The following is a 19818-nucleotide window of genomic DNA, read 5'->3' on the forward strand; positions in this document are numbered from 1 at the left end:
CTTTGTCATTATGGGGTATTGTGTGTAGATTGATCAGAAGGAAAAACACGATTGAATCAATTTTAGAATAAGGCTGTAACGTAACAAAAAGTCAAGGGGCCTGAATACTTTCCGAAGCACTGTATTTTCCAGTTATGCAATGTACAGCAGAAGTATGTTCTTAACAATCTTAAAACACAGATTTGAGACCAGAATAACATTACCAGTCAGCTTAGTTTTCGATGTATTATTTTTTTACTTCATAGGGGTTTCAACTATATCCACAACAACATGTTGCAGTGCTTTATAATACAATATGTTGCATTGAACTTCACCCTCTGACATAATCTGATACTTAGAATACAACCAGTCAGGTTTTTAGAAAACAGGTCAATGGAAACTAGAGTGTTAGCAGATTCCTCTGCTTTGTTTGGAGATTTCTCCAGGACTGAAGAAATAGTAAAACACACCCCCTGGCCAAGCTAACTCACATCCCTCTGGTACAGCTATTGAAGTGGGATATGATACAGCTGCGGCAATGTGATATGAATAGTGTCAAGAATGGTTCATGTTAGGCTAACAGATATTACCGTCAATATCTTACGCGTGTGTGTGTGTGTGTGTGTGTGTGTGTGTGTGTGTGTGTGTGTGTGTGTGTGTGTGTGTGTGTGTGTGTGTGTGTGTGTGTGTGTGTGTGTGTGTGTGTGTGTGTGTGTGTGTGTGTGTGTGTGTGTGTGTGTGTGTGTGTGTGTGTGTGTGTGTGTGTACATCCATTTGGTAAAAAGCAGAGGCGGAGCTCATAAACAACCACTCCGTAATATGCTCATCAATTTACAAGGGGGTTGAGTGCATGCTAATGAAAACAAATGCAGTTTTCACACCAATTATATCCTCACAAACAGTACACCTAACCATTACAGGTTCCCCTGGCCTGCAGGGTGCAGCAGTGCTGTCCAGGAAGTGCTAGGGGGAGGAGAGGCAGAGTTCCACCTCTGGGAGGTGAGCAGAGAGCCTGTTATGGAGCACAGGAGACTTCTAGAACAGACTTCTAGAACAGAGTCACAAGAGTCCAAACCAACCCTATAGACCACAGAGAATGCAGGCCTAGGAGAGTCTGGGAGAGTGTGGTGAATACTAGCACTCTAGTGGCAGCAGACAGACGCATAAAGCTTTGTGCTTTTGACGAACAAGGGAAGTAGAAATGCTGACCATAAAATTATTTTCATTCTTCCTTCAATCTCAAAGGAAGAGATGGTACTAAAATACAGTATTCTAATTGGGACATTTTAATTAGCATGTAGAGCTACTCAAATGAATCCTGTCCCATGACAGCAGTGAGAACTTTATTAACTGTCTGTCATGGAAACCTCTCCCTCCCAGGTCCTACCCAGAATGCCTTGCACTCACAACACGATGCCTAGCCTCCTTTGACAGCTCTAAGGAAAGCTATTTATTTTCTGTCAACATATCCTCCACCAGCCGCCCAAGTACATGACTTTTACAAAATCCACCATTATTGATAATCTAGGATGAAAAACAGCATTAAGTACTACATACATTTTGTTTGAAATGTAAACATCCTTAATCAACGTATTATAACAATAATGATAACAATTATAATAATCAGAGCAATAATTACAGTTTAGCAATAATAATAATAATGGACATTGCCTAAAAACTACATCCTGTTGAGTTTTTCCAGAAGGTCTCAAAAACATATATATATAGTGGAAGTACATTTTCTTTCTGGCTAATAGTAACTTAAATATTTACAATGATTAATTTACAACCTATGGCCCAGCCCAGTCAGATAGTTGTCCTTTTAAAAAATAAAAAGCACAAGAGGAGGATGAAGGGTCCATGTGTCTGTGATAGTGGCCCACTGGGTGTGTGGGTGCTGTGTGTCCCAGTGTGGACTCCCCATGTCAGTGTCTCAGGACCGGAGGTTCACATGGCCACCAGCTGGCCCAGAGCCATGCGGAACTGCTGTGTGCAGCCGGCCAGCTCCCTCACCCTCTCCGTCATGTCTCGCGCCGCACCGGGGGAAGGATACTGCAGCGCTGCAGTCTTGGTGCTCACCACAATGTCCTTGAGTTTGTCACACAGAGCATTACTGTGCTGGGCCACATGCGCCCGCACCTCTGGGGACTTGGCCTGCCGAGAGAGCGTGTCCCCGATGAACACCAGCTTGTGTGCGCTGAGGATGACAAATTTGCTGTGAGCCACAAATATCTTGGGCGGCTGGTTGTTGTTGATGGAGGAGTAGAAGGCGTCGATGGCGTTGGTGAGGGTGGTGACGTTAGCCTCACACTGCTCCGAGTAGAAGAGCAGCAGCTGTCGGTCGCCCATGCTCAGCTTGCTCCGCTGGGCCGCTGGATAGTGCGGAGGCGGGGTCCAGCCTGAGATGTCATTGTTGATTGGCTGGCTGACTTCCTGCTCCAGTCGCTCAAACTGTTTCAGCTGCAGTAGATGGGAACACAAAGAGAGTAAATAAATACCTGCCTGATCTGTAAAACATCCCATGTGAACTGATTGAACCCTCAACCACTAAGACAACAATGGAACAGCACAGTCGCACATAATGTTCTTTCAAACACTCCCTTATTAATTACTAAGATACACATCCACTCTCACTGACTGACAGACCCACAGGTCCTCACCTGCTGCCGTTCCAGTGTGGTTTTGTTGTGTCTGGTCCCTTTCTCTAATAATTGCCTCTGATTCTTCTCAAACTCTTCCTTACCCTGGAAATCAAACGACAGAAAGAAGCTGTATTTACTGCTCCAAACACATAGACACAAACACACTAAGACAATGCTGGGATGCGATTTTAATTCAACTGGCTCAAGGGAGGATCACCCATATAAAATAATGTCTGACACCACGTGTGATAATCCTCCTAATCAGTAGAGGGCAGTATGAGCTCATATCACACCAGACCAGACTGCAGCTCTGCCACTGCACTGAGAGAAAGTGACACATGACATCGAGATTTGTATGTTAGTGTGCCAAACACACATATAGCACTGAAACATATTTAAGCTATAACTGTATTTTAAATAAGATCATATCATCTTAACATAATCTGTTCTCCTTGCATTTTCATAACAACAACACTGCTGCACATGAGGGATACAACAGCAGCAATGGACAGCGAAAGCGATGACATATGATGGGTAGAGAAACACGCCTGTACATGCAGTAATGGTGACTGATGATGACACCTGAAGCAGTGCATTGGGGGAGTATGTGTATCCCACATGACGAAGCCTTGTATGGGAAATTGATCAATCTACTGGTGTATCGTCATCTCTATCTTCTCTTTCATCTGAAATACTGTACCAGCGTATCATTAAACACAGACAGACACTATGGTTTACATGCTTAACATAATCCATGGGTTAATGTAGAGTGCTGCCGATTGCTCCAAACCACCATGCTGTTATAAGTACCAGTGCTGTCACTGACAGTACCAACACACTCCAACCTTATTCTCCACTGATAATTGAGGATGTAAACGCATATGTGATGATCTGTTTTGTTCTTTCATATGAGGAGGTATTACCTGTAAATGCACATAGTCATAGTCCTCCATCCAGCCCTCCTCTGTAGTCTCGTAGGGCCGGTCATGGGTCTCCTCCTCGGCCGTGAACTTGGGCGGGGACGGCAGTGGCCGGGACTGGATGTTGGCCCTGCCGTCTCCTGTCTGATAAGCTGAGATGTTGTTGTTGGTCATCTGACCCATGAGGTCAGCAGTGTGGGGGACGTGGGGAAGAGGAAGCTGCTGCTGCTTGTTTGTCCTTTTAAAGAGCAGCGAGGCGTTGCCATGGAGAAAGGAAGCCAGCTGTTTAGTGTCGTCGGGCACGCCCCTGGCACACATGATCAGCCGGTCCAGGTCATCCCCACCATTGCCTGCTAAGGGTGCCATTTGAGCAGAGGGGGCCCAGCCCACAGCGTCCAGAGCCTGGCTGTACTTGACCAGGCCCTGGAAGGCTTCCTCCATCTTCTGCACCTGCTTGCCCAGCTTGGCCTGCAGCGTGCGGTCAGTGGCCTGGGCAGAGTTGGCCACGGCCCCCCGTGCAAACTCCAGCAGGTCCCTGACGGCCACCCTCATCCTGTCCACCGCCTTCCGGATGGCTGGCAGGTTGGCCTCCATCTGGGTGGGGCTGCGCCAGTTCCCACTGATGAAAGACATGAGGAGGGAGACGGAGCCCTCCACCTCCTGCTGTAGGTGGGAGAGGCGCTCCATGGCCTGCTCCAGGTCTAGGATCAACAGCTTCCCCGGGCCGGCCTGGCTGGGCACCGCCGACTCCCTGACTGGCACCATGTCCAGAGAGGAGGTGGACAGGTTGCTGCGGGTGCTGCCCGTGCTGGAGGCAGACAGGCGTTTGAAGCTGACAGTCATCTCCTCTGTGGCACCCGCGTCTCTCACCACCTGAGGAGGGACGTCATAGATGGAGTCCTCGCACGCAGGCCGCTCGCGTGGGAAATCGTACACATCCTGGGGGTTATGGTGTCCGCCCTTCCTCAGACTGGCAGGGATGTCGTAGATCTCCTGGCCCAGGGGGACGTGATAGGCGTCCGGGTGGCGCTTGCCGGTGAGGGGAGGGGGAGGGACATCGTACACATCTTCAGGGATGGGGGGCTCAGGCCCCCCGGGGATCAGATAGCCCTGGCTCTGGCTCTCCAGACTCTTCAGCTTGGCAAAGTGGGGGGGGACATCATAGGTCTCCTCCCTGATAGGAGCGTCTGGAACATCCTTACTGACGGAGGGGGGGAAGTCGTAAACCTGGGAGGGAGACAGAGGCAACATCAAACACACATACTGTACTGCCATAGGACTTCATAATGATGTACAACACATTCTGAGTCATGATAAGGAGGAGGGATGGTTACTTTAAGACCCCACATATCCAGCAAACAAGGACAGATGGTAAAGTACACTGGGATTGATGAGTCTACCACTGTCTTCCTCCTCTCCTACAACAACAGACAGAGAGGGCACCCTATTGGTGCAGCAGCAGCCTCTCACCGTTTGCTGGGAGAACAGCTGGCTCTTGTCCACACTGGGGGGCGTGTCATAGACGTCTTGGCCACTGGGGGGGCCTTTCACCACCATGGGTGGCGTGTCATACACCTGGGGGGAAGAGAGAAGGCACAGTGAGATAAAACACCCCAAGCAATAAAGATACATTTACAGACACACTATCAGAGATATACATACACACATTAAAAGAGACGTGCACACATACAGACACACACAGGGCGGCAGGTAGCCTAGCGGTTAGAGCGTTGGGCCAGTAACTGAAAGGTTGGTAGTTCACATGCCTGAGCTGACAAAGTGAAAAAGCTGTTGATGTGCCCTTGAGCAAGGCACTTAACCCTAATTGCTTGAAGGTCACCGTTGATAATGACTGACCCTGGCCGTGACCCCACTCTGAGGGTATCTCAGAGGGAGTTGGGATATGCAAAGAACACATTTCCAATTCACATGTGTATTAATATACACTTACATAAACATCCACCAAATTATTAGTATTTCATAAATACGCAATCAGGAGTAAGAGCTCAATTATAGCTGCAGCAGACTCAATTGAGGAGCATATTAAAAAGGGAGGGACTAATGAAATCATGCTTCTGAGGGAGTGTTGGATTAATCCAGTTGAATGTGGAGAAGGTGGGAGGGACACTTAGCCCACTTTGTCCTCTAATCTCTCCTCTCTCTGGGCCTCCTCTCTTCTCCCCTGCCTTCCTACCATTTTTTGTATGCTTTCTTTTAACCTCTCTCCTCTTCCCCATTAGTTAGGGTGCATAATGTCAGGGAAGGGGAGACAAACAGAGGCATTATTAAGGCTGCAGACAGAGGGGGTTAGTGATGGCGTTGATACACGCGGTAGGACCATCTCTCCCACTCCTACACAGAGGATACACATCCCAACTGGGACTGGCCCTGACACACACACAGGGAGCAGGACTGACTGGAGCAGGACGGACTGGAGCAGGACGGACTGGAGCAGGACTGACTGGAGCAGGACTGACTGGAGTAGGACTGACTGGAGTAGGACTGACTGGATCAGGACTGACTGGAGCAGGACTGACTGGACCAGGACTGACTGGAGCAGGACTGACTAGAGCAGAACTGACTGGAGCAGGATTCAAGTTGGAAACAGCTGGAGAAAATATTTTATACAGCAGAGACCATAACCTCAGTGCTAACTCTGCTCTCATAAAACCTCAGTGCTGCATTCGCCACTGTATGACATATGAAAACCACAAGGATGAAAACCATAAGGATATGTGTGTGATGCCCACAAAATACAACATTCAAATCAATGTGGAGATTTTAGTGCAACAATGATACGGAATGTGTTTGAGAGGATGCCTATTGCCTAACCTCTTTTCTAAAGCACTGTCAAATTCAATCCCACAATGCACTTGAGCCTGGAGCAGCGGCGAGGGAATTAACTTTGCTGTCAGTCTTGTGTGAGTAAACTTCTGGAACATACCGCCATGCAGCAGCCAATGTCTTGTCTCTGTCTGTCTGTCTCCAGCCTATGAAGGGTCTGATGTTGATGAAAAGACTATTTCAGAACTATAGTGGGGCAAAAAAGTATTTAGTCAGCCACCAATTGTGCAAGTTCTCCCACTTAAAAAGATGAGAGATGCCTGTCATTTTCATCGTAGGTACACTTCAACTATGACAGACAAAATGAGAAAAAAAATCTAGAAAATCACATTGTAGGATGGATTTTTAATGAATTTATTTGCAAATTATGGTGGAAAATAAGTATTTGGTCAATAACAAAAGTTTATCTCAATACTTTGTTATATACCCTTTGTTGGCAATGACAGAGGTCAAACGTTTTCTGTAAGTCTTCACAAGGTTTTCACACACTGTTGCTGGTATTTTGGCCCATTCCTCCATGCAGATCTCCTCTAGAGCAGTGATGTTTGGGGCTGTTGCTGGGCAACACGGACTTTCAACTCCCTCCAAAGATTTCTATGGGGTTGAGATCTGGAGACTGGCTAGGCCACTCCAGGACCTTGAAATGCTTCTTACAAAGCCACTCCTTCGTTGCCCAGGCGGTGTGTGCCCTTGCTGATGGAAGGAGGTTTTCACTCAGCCACCAATTGTGCAAGTTCTCCCACTTAAAAAGATGAGAGAGGCCTGTAATTTTCATCATTGGTACACTTCAACTATGACAGACATAATTAGAAAAGAAATCCAGAAAATCCCATTGTAGGATTTTTAATGAATTTATTTGCAAATTATGGTGGAAAATAAGTATTTGGTCACCTACAAACAAGCAAGATTTCTGGCTCTCACAGACCTGTAACTTCTTCTTTAAGAGGCTCCTCTGTCCTCCACTCGTTACCTGTGTTAATGGCACCTGTTTGAACTTGTTATCAGTATAAAAGACACCTGTCCACAACCTCAAACAGTCACACTCCAAACTCCACTATGGCCAAGACCAAAGAGCTGTCAAAGGACACCAGAAACAAAATTGTAGACCTGCACCAGGCTGGGAAGACCGAATCTGCAATAGGTAAGCAGCTTGGTTTGAAGAAATCAACTGTGGGAGCAATTATTAGGAAATGGAAGCCATACAAGACCACTGATAATCTCCCTCGATCTGGGGCTCCACGCAAGATCTCACCCTGTGGGGTCAAAATGATCCCAAGAACGGTAACACACTACGCCGCCAGGGACTCAAATCCTGCAATGCCAGACGTGTCCCCCTGCTTAAGCCAGTACATGTCCAGGCCCGTCTGAAGTTTGCTAGAGAGCATTTGGATGATCCAGAAGAAGATTGGGAGAATGTCATATGGTCAGATGAAACCAAAATAGAACTTTTTGGTAAAAACTCAACTCGTCGTGTTTGGAGTTGCATCCAAAGAACACCATACCTACTGTGAAGCATGGGGGTGGAAACATCATGCTTTGGGGCTGTTTTTCTGCAAAGGACCAGGACGACTGATCTGTGTAAAGGAAAGAATGAATGGGGCCATGTATCGTGAGATTTTGAGTGAAAACCTCTTTCCATCAGCAAGGGCATTGAAGATGAAATGTGGGTTGGTCTTTCAGCATGACAATGATCCCAAACACACCGCCTGGGCAACGAATGAGTGGCTTCGTAAGAAGCATTTCAAGGTCCTGGAGTGGCCTAGCCAGTCTCCAGATCTCAACCCTATAGAAAATCTTTGGAGGGAGTTGAAAGTCCGTGTTGCCCAGCAACAGCCCCAAAACACCACTGCTCTAGAGGAGATCTGCATGGAGGAATGGGCTAAAATACCAGCAACAGTGTGTGAAAACCTTGTGAAGACTTACAGAAAACGTTTGACCTCTGTCATTGCCAACAAAGGGTATATAACAAAGTATTGAGATAAACTTTTGTTATTGACCAAATACTTATTTTCCACCATAATTTGCAAATAAATTCATTAAAAATCCTACAATGTGATTTTCTGGATTTTTTTTTTCATTTTGTCTGTCATAGTTGAAGTGTACCTATGATGAAAATTACAGGCCTCTCTCATCTTTTTAAGTGGGAGAACTTGCACAATTGGTGGCTGACTAAATACTTTTTTTGCCCCACTGTATGTCATGCAGTAAAATGCAAATTAATTACTTAAAAATCATACAATGTGATTTTCTGGATTTTTGTTTTAGATTCCGTCTCTCACAGTTGAAGTGTACCTATGATAAAAAATTACAGACCTCTACATGCTTTGTAAGTAGGAAAACCTGCAAAATTGGCAGTGTATCAAATACTTGTTCTCCCCACTGTAGGTAATGTTTGTCACCAAGTTAAGGAGCTTGGTAATGAGTTTTAGAGGGCAGTGGTACATCTTTTAGGTTAATGGCTGTATTAAACAGCACTTTGTTGATCATAAACATCAGATTGACGCTCCATGTGTGACAAACGCACACTCACAAACACACAACCCAATCTACTGCCAGGGTCTGACAATCTACTGCCAGGGTCTGACAATCTGCTGCCAGGGTTTGACAATCTACTGCCAGGGTCTGACAATATACTGCCAGGGTCTGACAATCTACTGCCAGGGTCTGACAATCTACTGCCAGGGTCTGACAATCTGCTGCCAGGGTCTGACAATCTACTGCCAGGGTCTGACAATCTGCTGCCAGGGTATGACAAAGGACCTCCTCTAAAGTTGATGATGCTGAGGAAGGATTATCTGCAGGCTGGGTGTCAATAAGCGTTGCACCTGAGGAGGAATAGAGTATGTGGTATCTAAGACTCAACTTCCTCCCTGTTTCTCTACAACCTGACAGCAAACAGCAGCAGACTGACAAGCCAACTTCTCCCTCCTCCTAAACACTTATAACACACAGCAAATTGCACTCCCATCACTTGAAATGCTGCTGTCCCCAAACAAGCAGATTAGCAATTATAATTTGGCCCAAACAGTGTGATACAATCTGTTCTCCAGGCCTTTGGGGGATGAGACTGACAGAGAGAGGAGGCAAGAGGGACTACAGTATGAATAACTAATCCACCCCCCCAACCATTGGGCACCTTGAGAAAACACTTGATCAGAATCTTGAATTCAGCCGATGCAATTTGTTTGGAGTTGGTATTCAACGTGGGTACACTGATCTGATAGCAGACAGGTTGGAGTGAAAAATAGATGTTTGTGTTACTCCTCTCAGCAGAAAACCAAAACCAGGGCTCAATAGATTGTCCAGTGAACCTGGGCTGGTATCTGAGCTTGAATGCAATGATATCCCTACAATGATATCCCTACAATGATATCCCTACAGGCCCTATATTTGAAGGATCACATTGCCTCTCTAAAAGGCTGTATGTCTACTCCTTTCAGCTTCCTCTTATTCATTTTTGTTTATACTCTCAGTTTGTCTTCCAACTGCTTTTCTCCCTCTCTGATGCAGTCAAACAGCTTTTCCTCTTTCCCCCTCATTCTCTCCTCCTTCCAACTACTTTTCACCCTCTCTGATGCAGTCAAACAGCTTTTCCTCTTTTCCCCTCATTCTCTCCTTCTTCCAACTGCTTTTCTCCCTCTCTGATGCAGTCAAACAGATTTTCCTCTTTTCCCCTCATTCTCTCCTTCTTCCAACTGCTTTTCTCCCTCTCTGATGCAGTCAAACAGCTTTTCCTCTTTTCCCCTCATTCTCTCCTCCTTCCAACTGCTTTTCTCCCTCTCTGATGCAGTCAAACAGCTTTTCCTCTTTTCCCCTCATTCTCTCCTCCTTCCAACTGCTTTTCTCCCTCTCTGATGCAGTCAAACAGCTTTTCCTCTTTTCCCCTTATTCTCTCCTCCTTCCAACTGCTTTTCTCCCTCTCTGATGCAGTCAAACAGATTTTTCTCTTTTCCCCTCATTCTCTCCTCCTTCCAGCTGGTTCTTTACCCCTCTCTACTCAAATCAAATCAAATCAAATTTTATTTGTCACATACACATGGTTAGCAGATGTTAATGCGAGTGTAGCGAAATGCTTGTGCTTCTAGTTCCGACAATGCAGTAATAACGAGCAAGTAATCTAACTAACAATTCCAAAAAAAACTACTGTCATACACAGTGTAAGGGGATAAAGAATATGTACATAAGGATATATGAATGAGTGATGGTACAGAGCAGCATAGGCAAGATACAGTAGATGATATCGAGTACAGTATATACATATGAGATAAGTATGTAAACCAAGTGGCATAGTTAAAGTGGCTAGTGATACATGTATTACATAAGGATGCAGTCGATGATATAGAGTACAGTATCAACGTATGCATATGAGATGAACAATGTAGGGTAAGTAACATTATATAAGGTAGCATTGTTTAAAGTGGCTAGTGATATATTTACATCATTTCCCATCGATTCCCATGATTAAAGTGGCTGGAGTAGAGTCAGTGTCATTGACAGTGTGTTGGCAGTAGCCACTCAATGTTAGTGGTGGCTGTTTAACAGTCTGATGGCCTTGAGATAGAAGCTGTTTTTCAGTCTCTCGGTCCCAGCTTTGATGCACCTGTACTGACCTCGCCTTCTGGATGGCAGCGGGGTGAACAGGCAGTGGCTCGGGTGGTTGATGTCCTTGATGATCTTTATGGCCTTCCTGTAGCATCGGGTGGTGTAGGTGTCCTGGAGGGCAGGTAGTTTGCCCCCGGTGATGCGTTGTGCAGACCTCACTACCCTCTGGAGAGCCTTACGGTTGAGGGCGGTGCAGTTGCCATACCAGGCGGTGATACAGCCCGCCAGGATGCTCTCGATTGTGCATCTGTAGAAGTTTGTGAGTGCTTTTGGTGACAAGCCGAATTTCTTCAGCCTCCTGAGGTTGAAGAGGCGCTGCTGCGCCTTCCTCACGATGCTGTCTGTGTGAGTGGACCAATTCAGTTTGTCTGTGATGTGTATGCCGAGGAACTTAAAACTTGCTACCCTCTCCACTACTGTTCCATCGATGTGGATGGGGGTGTTCCCTCTGCTGTTTCCTGAAGTCCACAATCATCTCCTTAGTTTTGTTGACGTTGAGTGTGAGGTTATTTTCCTGACACCACAGTCCGAGGGCCCTCACCTCCTCCCTGTAGGCCGTCTCGTCGTTGTTGGTAATCAAGCCTACCACTGTTGTGTCGTCCGCAAACTTGATGATTGAGTTGGAGGCGTGCATGGCCACGCAGTCGTGGGTGAACAGGGAGTACAGGAGAGGGCTCAGAACGCACCCTTGTGGGGCCCCAGTGTTGAGGATCAGCGGGGAGGAGATGTTGTTGCCTACCCTCACCACCTGGGGGCGGCCCGTCAGGAAGTCCAGTACCCAGTTGCACAGGGTGGGGTCGAGACCCAGGGTCTCGAGCTTGATGACGAGCTTGGAGGGTACTATGGTGTTGAATGCCGAGCTGTAGTCGATGAACAGCATTCTCACATAGGTATTCCTCTTGTCCAGATGGGTTAGGGCAGTGTGCAGTGTGGTTGAGATTGCATCGTCTGTGGACCTATTTGGGCGGTAAGCAAATTGGAGTGGGTCAAGGGTGTCAGGTAGGGTGGAGGTGATATGGTCCTTGACTAGTCTCTCAAAGCACTTCATGATGACGGATGTGAGTGCTACGGGCGGTAGTCGTTTAGCTCAGTTACCTTAGCTTTCTTGGGAACAGGAACAATGGTGGCCCTCTTGAAGCATGTGGGAACAGCAGACTGGTATAGGGATTGATTGAATATGTCCGTAAACACACCGGCCAGCTGGTCTGCGCATGCTCTGAGGGCGCGGCTGGGGATGCCGTCTGGGCCTGCAGCCTTGCGAGGGTTAACACGTTTAAATGTCTTACTCACTTCGGCTGCAGTGAAGGAGAGACCGCATGTTTCCGTTGCAGGCCGTGTCAGTGGCACTGTATTGTCCTCAAAGCGGGCAAAAAAGTTATTTAGTCTGCCTGGGAGCAAGACATCCTGGTCCGTGACTGGGCTGGGTTTCTTCCTGTAGTCCGTGATTGACTGTAGACCCTGCCACATACCTCTTGTGTCTGAGCCGTTGAATTGAGATTCTACTTTGTCTCTGTACTGGCGCTTAGCTTGTTTGATAGCCTTGCGGAGGGAATAGCTGCACTGTTTGTATTCAGCCATGTTACCAGACACCTTGCCCTGATTAAAAGCAGTGGTTCGTGCCTTCAGTTTCACACGAATGCTGCCATCAATCCACGGTTTCTGGTTAGGGAATGTTTTAATCGTTGCTATGGGAACGACATCTTCAACGCACGTTCTAATGAACTCGCACACCGTATCAGCGTATTCGTCAATGTTGTTGTCTGACGCAATACGAAACATCTCCCAGTCCACGTGATGGAAGCAGTCTTGGAGTGTGGAGTCAGCTTGGTCGGACCAGCGTTGGACAGACCTCAGCGTGGGAGCTTCTTGTTTTAGTTTCTGTCTGTAGGCAGGGATCAACAAAATGGAGTCGTGGTCAGCTTTTCCGAAAGGGGGCGGGGCAGGGCCTTATATGCGTCGCGGAAGTTAGAGTAACAATGATCCAGGGTCTTTCCACCCCTGGTTGCGCAATCGATATGCTGATAGAATTTAGGGAGTCTTGTTTTCAGATTAGCCTTGTTAAAATCCCCAGCTACAATGAATGCAGCCTCCGGATAAATCGTTTCCAGTTTGCAGAGAGTTAAATAAAGTTTGTTCAGAGCCATCGATGTGTCTGCTTGGGGGGGATATATACGGCTGTGATTATAATCGAAGAGAATTCTCTTGGTAGATAATGCGGTCTACATTTGATTGTGAGGAATTCTAAATCAGGTGAACAGAAGGATTTGAGTTCCTGTATGTTTCTTTCATCACACCATGTCACGTTGGCCATAAGACATACGCCCCCGCCCCTCTTCTTACCAGAAAGATGTTTGTTTCTGTCGGCGCGATGCGTGGAGAAACCAGCTGGCTGCACCGCTTCGGATTGCGTCTCTCCAGTTAGCCATGTTTCCGTGAAGCAGAGAACGTTACAGTCTCTGATGTCCCTCTGGAATGCTACCCTTGCTCGGATTTCATCAACCTTGTTGTCAAGAGACTGGACATTGGCAAGAAGAATGCTAGGGAGTGGTGCACGGTGTGCCCGTCTCCGGAGTCTGACCAGAAGACCGCTTCGTTTCCCTCTTTTTCTGAGTCGTTTTTTTTTTGGTCGCTGCATGTGATCCACTCGGTTACACTGGTTGTAAGGCAGAACACAGGATCCGCGTCGCGAAAAACATATTCTTGGTCGTACTGATGGTGAGTTGACGCTGATCTTATATTCAGTAGTTCTTGTCGGCTGTATGTAAAGAAACCTAAGATGACCTGGGGTACTAGTGTAAGAAATAACACGTAAAAAAACAAAAAACTGCATAGTTTCCTAGGAACGCGAAGCGAGGCGGCCATCTCTGTCGGCGCCGGAAGTAATTTGTTAGATGTTTGTTAGATGACGTTTCTCTGTAGAGTGGAAATCATTTTTTGGGGTTGGTAAACATGTTAGTGAACTACAGCCTGCCCTTAATGACAGAGATACACGTCTACTGCCATGCGACCTTTGCTGTGTCTGTGTGTGTGTGTGTGTGTGTGTTAGTGTGTGTGTGTGTGTGTGCGTGTATGAATGACACAGAAAGCGGGTTCACCTTCAGAGCCAAAGCACTTGCAGCTCAGGACACGCTGCTCTCTGTGCTTTGTGGAAAAATACAACCTTCCTTTTCTAACGCCTCCAGACACTGAAATATCTACTTCCCCTGTTAGTAATGTATGACCTTCTCTAAAAATAGACATGGAATCACAGAACCGCTGTGGGTTTAAACATACACAGAGTGAGAGAGAGACAGAGAGAGGGAGGAGAGGGAGAAACAGAGAGAGTGAGATGGAGAAGGAGAGACAGGGAGAGTGAGAGAGACAGAGAGGGGGGACAGAGAAAGAGAGGGAGGACAGAGAGAGACAGGGAGAGTGAGAGAGAGACAGAGAGAGGGAGGACAGAGAGAGACAGAGAGAGGGAGGAGAGAGAGACCGAGAGAGGGAGGAGAGAGAGAGACAGAGAGAGGGAGGAGACACAGAGAGAGAGGAGAGGGAGAGCCCAAGAGCGGGAGGAGAGACAGAGAGAGGGAGGAGACAGAGAGAGAAGAGAGGGAGGAGACAGAGAGAGAGGAGAGGGAGAGACCGAGAGAGGGAGGAGAGACAGAGAGAGGGAGGAGACAGAGAGAGAGGAGAGGGAGAGACCGAGAGAGGGAGGAGAGACAGAGAGAGGGAGGAGAGACAGAGAGAGAGGAGAGACAGAGAGAGGAGAGGGAGCGACAGAGAGAGGGAGGAGAGACAGAGAGAGGGAGGAGACAGAGAGAGAGGAGAGGGAGAGACCGAGAGAGGGAGGAGAGACAGAGAGAGGGAGGAGACAGAGAGAGAGGAGAGGGAGAGAGAGGGAGGAGACAGAGAGAGAGGAGAGGGAGAGACAGAGAGAGGGAGGAGAGACAGAGAGAGGGAGGAGACAGAGAGAGAGGAGAGGGAGAGACCGAGAGAGGGAGGAGAGACAGAGAGAGGGAGGATAGGGAGGGAGGAGAGGGTGACAGAGAGAGGGAGAGTGAGGGAGGAGAGGGTGACAGAGAGAGGGAGGAGAGGGTTTAATATTCCTAACACATCAATTATTAATGAGAAGTGAGACTTCACAGAGAGATGACCAATTGAGTCAGGAAGTGTGTCTAAGGCAGTCGAGAGGAATAATAGCCATCAATCTTGTGATGAGGATGAAATCACTTCATTGACATAGGAGACAATAAGTGGTGAGGCAGGACAGTGAGAGGACATGAATACCACAGACGAAAACAGCAAGTCCGGGACAAGGTAGCACATCTGGTGAACAGGTCAGAGTTCCATAGCCACAGGCAAAACAACAGAAACTGGATCAGCAGCACGACCAGGTGGACTGGGGACGGAGACAGCCAGGAGTCATCAGACATGGTCCTAGGGCTCAGGAGAGAGATCGTGTGTTTCTAGCTGACTCCTCACCTGCTGGTTGTATTGGCCGTGGGTCGGGGGAACGTCATAGATGTCCTGGGACTGCTGGGATGGAGGCAGGTGTCTGGGGGGGACGTCATACTCATCCTGCTCTGACTTCCCTGTGTCATACACATATACCTGACCCACCCGCGTTGGTACCACCACCTGAGAGATGGAGAGAGAGAGAGAGAGAGAGAGAGAGAGAGAGAGAGAGAGAGAGAGAGAGAGAGAGAGAGAGAGATGGAGAGAGAGAGATGGAGAGAGAGAGCGAGAGAGAGAGATGGAGAGATGGGGAGAGAGAGAGATGTTAGTGAAATGGTCTGTTACAGTATTTTGTCAAATTGATGCATCTTTAAGCCTAATGTGCTTTTCCTCGGTCCAAATGACTCCATCACGTAGACGATTACTGTAGTACGCACATTATATCTACTCAAGACTCAATCATAATGAAATCCCCCTGACCCACAGTGAGGAGTCAACACAGCCTGTGACGGTCTGGATTAACCACAGAGGCAGTAAAAACAGAATGGGGGTCCTGGGGGATCAGTATGGGAACAAGGGCTGTCCTATTGTCTGCCTGTTTACCCACAGTATTATAGTCTCAGGGTTATGTCAACTGTCTGTGCCTGGGAAATGAAAACAGACAGACAGACCGCTATATAGACAACAGCACCCTGGCTTTCCATCAGTACAGACACACTAACTGGAGCAAATCAAATCAAATCAAATTTTATTTGTCACATACACATGGTTAGCAGATGTTAATGCGAGTGTAGCGAAATGCTTGTGCTTCTAGTTCCGACAATGCAGTAATAACCAACAAGTAATCTAACAATTCCAAAACTACTGTCTTATACACAGTGTAAGGGGATAAAGAATATGTACATAAGGATATATGAATGAGTGATGGTACAGAGCAGCATAGGCAAGATACAGTAGCTGATATCGAGTACAGTATATACATATGAGATGAGTATGTAAACAAAGTGGCATAGTTAAAGTGGCTAGTGATACATGTATTACATAAGGATGCAGTCGATGAGCATTACCCTCCATCCAAACTAGTACACATTCTCACAGGATATTAAGAATCAAAGCATTAGCATTCCCTATCAGAACCATATCATGTTATATAATCATATGATATTTCACTGCATCAGTGCTCCTTGGCAGTCTATATCTGAGTTCCTCTGGCTGTGTTCGCCTGTGTGTGTGTGGATGTCTCTCCTCTAACTTCCTTTAATCTGGCCCTGCTATCGATCCCCTGCAGACGAGGTCTGTGGAATCACACAGAGAAGGAATGCTGCTATCTCTCTCCCAATCAGAACACTGGGGGAGATCTCTGATGATCTACTCCCAGCTACAGAGATACACTGCTGCCTTCTGATGGGAGAGGAATGTAGCAGTCCAATCTCACACACACACACACACACACACACACACACACACACACACACACACACACACACACCACCTTAGAGAAATAATACAATACAAAAGCTGCAGCCCTGATACTAACTATACTGAACACACCTCCTGGTACAAGATGGTGGTGCCTAGTGAACCGCACGATAGCACTTAATAGAATCTCATCATATCCCGTCCTCACTAGTGGCTATGGCAACCAGGCAGGTGGGAGTGAGATAGATGCTCTTCTGATATTGAGTGTGCACCAATCAAAGTTTATAAAATGCAGCAATAAATATCTACTAGTAATCAATACGTGAGTTCACATTCAATACAATAAATCCACTGTCCATTTAGATAGACAGAGAAACAAATACACAACCGACACGCTTGCATACACAAATAGGCATGAGTACTCGAGCTCCCACACACACCAGCCTTTACTAATAGTTCATTCTACTCCCCTTCTCTGCCTCTCCTTTGTGAAGGGTACCTCAGTAGCCTGCTTGACTGGCATTCAAGAAACCAATCACATTCTTTGCTAATGAAACGCCACAACTCTCCTGGATCCTCTAATAATATTTGCTCTCCCAGTCAGGCTGCCTGCCACTTGAAAGGTGACAGCCCAGCTAAACAGATAATTAAGCCATTGCACATGAAATAAATCTGACAATCTGCCTCTGTTAATATGTCTCCTCCCTGTCCTCACGTCCTGTCTGTATCCTTCCTCCGCCTCTATATGGCTCTATATAACTTCCATTCATTCAGAACCAGTGACTAAAGAAAGTAGATGTTCTTACCTGACAGCCTATAAGCTGAAATAGGAGTAAGGGAAAACCCCAGAACAAATTGAATCAACTGAACCAAAGTAATATTAGAATGTCTCCCTCCCTCCCCCCTTTTCCATGTCTCTCCCCTCCCATCCCTGTCTTTCCTAGTCTCTCCAGACAGCCTATTCTCCATGGAGCCAGCCAGTTTCACACACGTTTAAAGTACACAGCAGGTGTTTCATCTAACACATTCCAGGATGATATCTCCCAGCCACCTTGGCAGCCTTCTCTCACACAAAACACTCGCTTTTCTCAATACTCAGATATACTGGAGATCATAACATTTATTGTTTGCTCCTCTTGACCTAAAGACCTTTTACTACCACATAGTAACAACAAACCCATTCCTTTGTGCTATAAGGGTGATGAGATGGGATACCCAAGCACAACTGGCAACATGTCATTCTGACTTTATTCATATATATTGCGTTTTATCTGTCATGTTTTGTCCTGTTGACATGAACGTAAACAGCCCACGGAAACATGATCACACATTACACACCAGCAGGTTCCTGGGAGCGTCAGGCTACTTATTGACAGAAGTAAGTGAGAGTCAGATGTCTTTCACGCAACCTCGCTCTTATTGACAAAGATCCTCCGTGAGCTTTTAATGAGATTAGAAGGAAACATTCTCAGAGTTTTGGTAATTCAACACATGGTAATGAGCCAGCCCTATCAATGCCCTCCTCAGCTGGCCCTTAAAGTCTTCTAATGGTATTGGAGGATCCCTCTGAGGCCTTGAGCTCCATCAGCATAAGTAATGGTGGTCAATAGTGTGAATTGTCAAGGAGGAAGTCGCTGGAGAGGGGAGGGTATGGGTACATATAGGCTCTGGCTCTTAGCCAAGTCCTCATCAATAGTGTTGAAAGGCTTCTGTCAATGGGAGAGAAGTGGGGGAGTGGGGGGGCTCGCCCAGCCGAAAGCTGTCACAACATTCTATCAGGTCATAATGATGATGTCACTGAATTACTTGTAGTTTTTCATGTTGTCTCTCTGTAATTTTTTTGTAATGACTTGGTGCTGCCTATCTTGGCCAGGGCGCTCTTGAAAAATAGATTTTAATCTCAATGAGCCCTTCCTGGTTAAATAAATAAAATAACTGAAAGACGAGGAGCTACATTGGTGCCATTGAGGGTTTAGAACAATGTGGAGCAGTGATGCTCTGCCCTGAGCCCTCGCTGCTTTACTGGGCTGGCAGCTGGTCACAAGGTACTCTCATGGAGGCTCTGTCTGTTGGAACAGGGGTCACCCTGAGGAAAGGAACAGATTGCAGAGCCCCCATCACCACCACCCCACTGCCCCTCTGTTGCCCATGTCCCCCACTAGCCACAGTCCACTGACTCCTAACCCAGCTGACACCATGATGCATGCCACCACTCTCCACAGCCAACCCTGTCTGTCTCTCCAGATCGTTTCGGAACACAGGGGTTTGCCAGTCCACCTGCAACAGGCAAGACAAAGAAAAACTTCTCCTGACTCTTGTGACGTGGTCTTTCAAGTGAACCAAGGCTAGACTACGAAGACTAATAACCCATGTATACACACAAGTGTAAAGGGATGAAGAATATGGACATAAAAATATATGAATGAGTGATGGTACAGAATGGCGTAGGCAAGATGCAGTAGATGGTATAGAGTAGAGTATATACATATGAGATGAGTAATGTAGGGTATGTAAACATTATATAAAGTGGCATTGTTTAAAGTGACTAGTGATACATGTATTACATAAAGATGGCAATATGCAGTAGATGGTATAGAGTACAGTATATACATATACTTATGAGATGAGTAATGTAGGGTATGTAAACATTATATGAAGTGGCATTGTTTAAAGTGGCTGGTGACATTTTTAAAGTGACATTTTGTACATCAATTCCCATTATTAAAGTGGCTGGAGTTGAGTCAGTATGTTGGCAGCAGCCTCTCAATGTTAGTGATGGCTGTTTAACAGTCTGATGGCCTTTAGATAAAAGCTGTTTTTCAGTCTCTCAGTCCCCACTTTGATGCACCTGTACTGACCTCGCCTTCTGGATGATAGCAGGGTGAACAGGCAGCGGCTCGGGTGGTTGTTGTCCTTGATGATCTTTATGACCTTCCTGTGACATCGGGTGGTGTAGGTGTCCTGGAGGGCAGGTAGTT

At 46.7% G+C, this 19818-nt stretch overlaps 1 protein-coding gene across 3 annotated transcripts in view; it reads right to left on the reverse strand.

Annotated features, from left to right (window-relative positions):
- Positions 1-211: 211 nt before the first annotated feature.
- Positions 212-19818, reverse strand: part of bcar1 (BCAR1 scaffold protein, Cas family member) — a 114275-nt gene continuing 94668 nt past the window's right edge. For 2 of the 3 annotated variants that reach the window (XM_042323131.1, XM_042323130.1), the window contains exons 3-7: positions 15449-15604; positions 5012-5116; positions 3545-4768; positions 2640-2723; positions 212-2442 (exon numbers count right to left, since the gene is read on the reverse strand). In XM_042323131.1, coding sequence (XP_042179065.1) covers positions 1927-2442; positions 2640-2723; positions 3545-4768; positions 5012-5116; positions 15449-15604 — 2085 coding nt within the window. In that variant the 3' untranslated portion in view covers positions 212-1926. The remainder of the gene's footprint in view (positions 2443-2639; positions 2724-3544; positions 4769-5011; positions 5117-15448; positions 15605-19818) is intronic. The other variant, XM_042323132.1, reaches the window with a different exon arrangement.

The sequence above is a fragment of the Oncorhynchus tshawytscha genome, linkage group LG06 (assembly GCF_018296145.1).
Source record: "Oncorhynchus tshawytscha isolate Ot180627B linkage group LG06, Otsh_v2.0, whole genome shotgun sequence".
Classification (NCBI taxonomy): domain Eukaryota; kingdom Metazoa; phylum Chordata; class Actinopteri; order Salmoniformes; family Salmonidae; genus Oncorhynchus; species Oncorhynchus tshawytscha.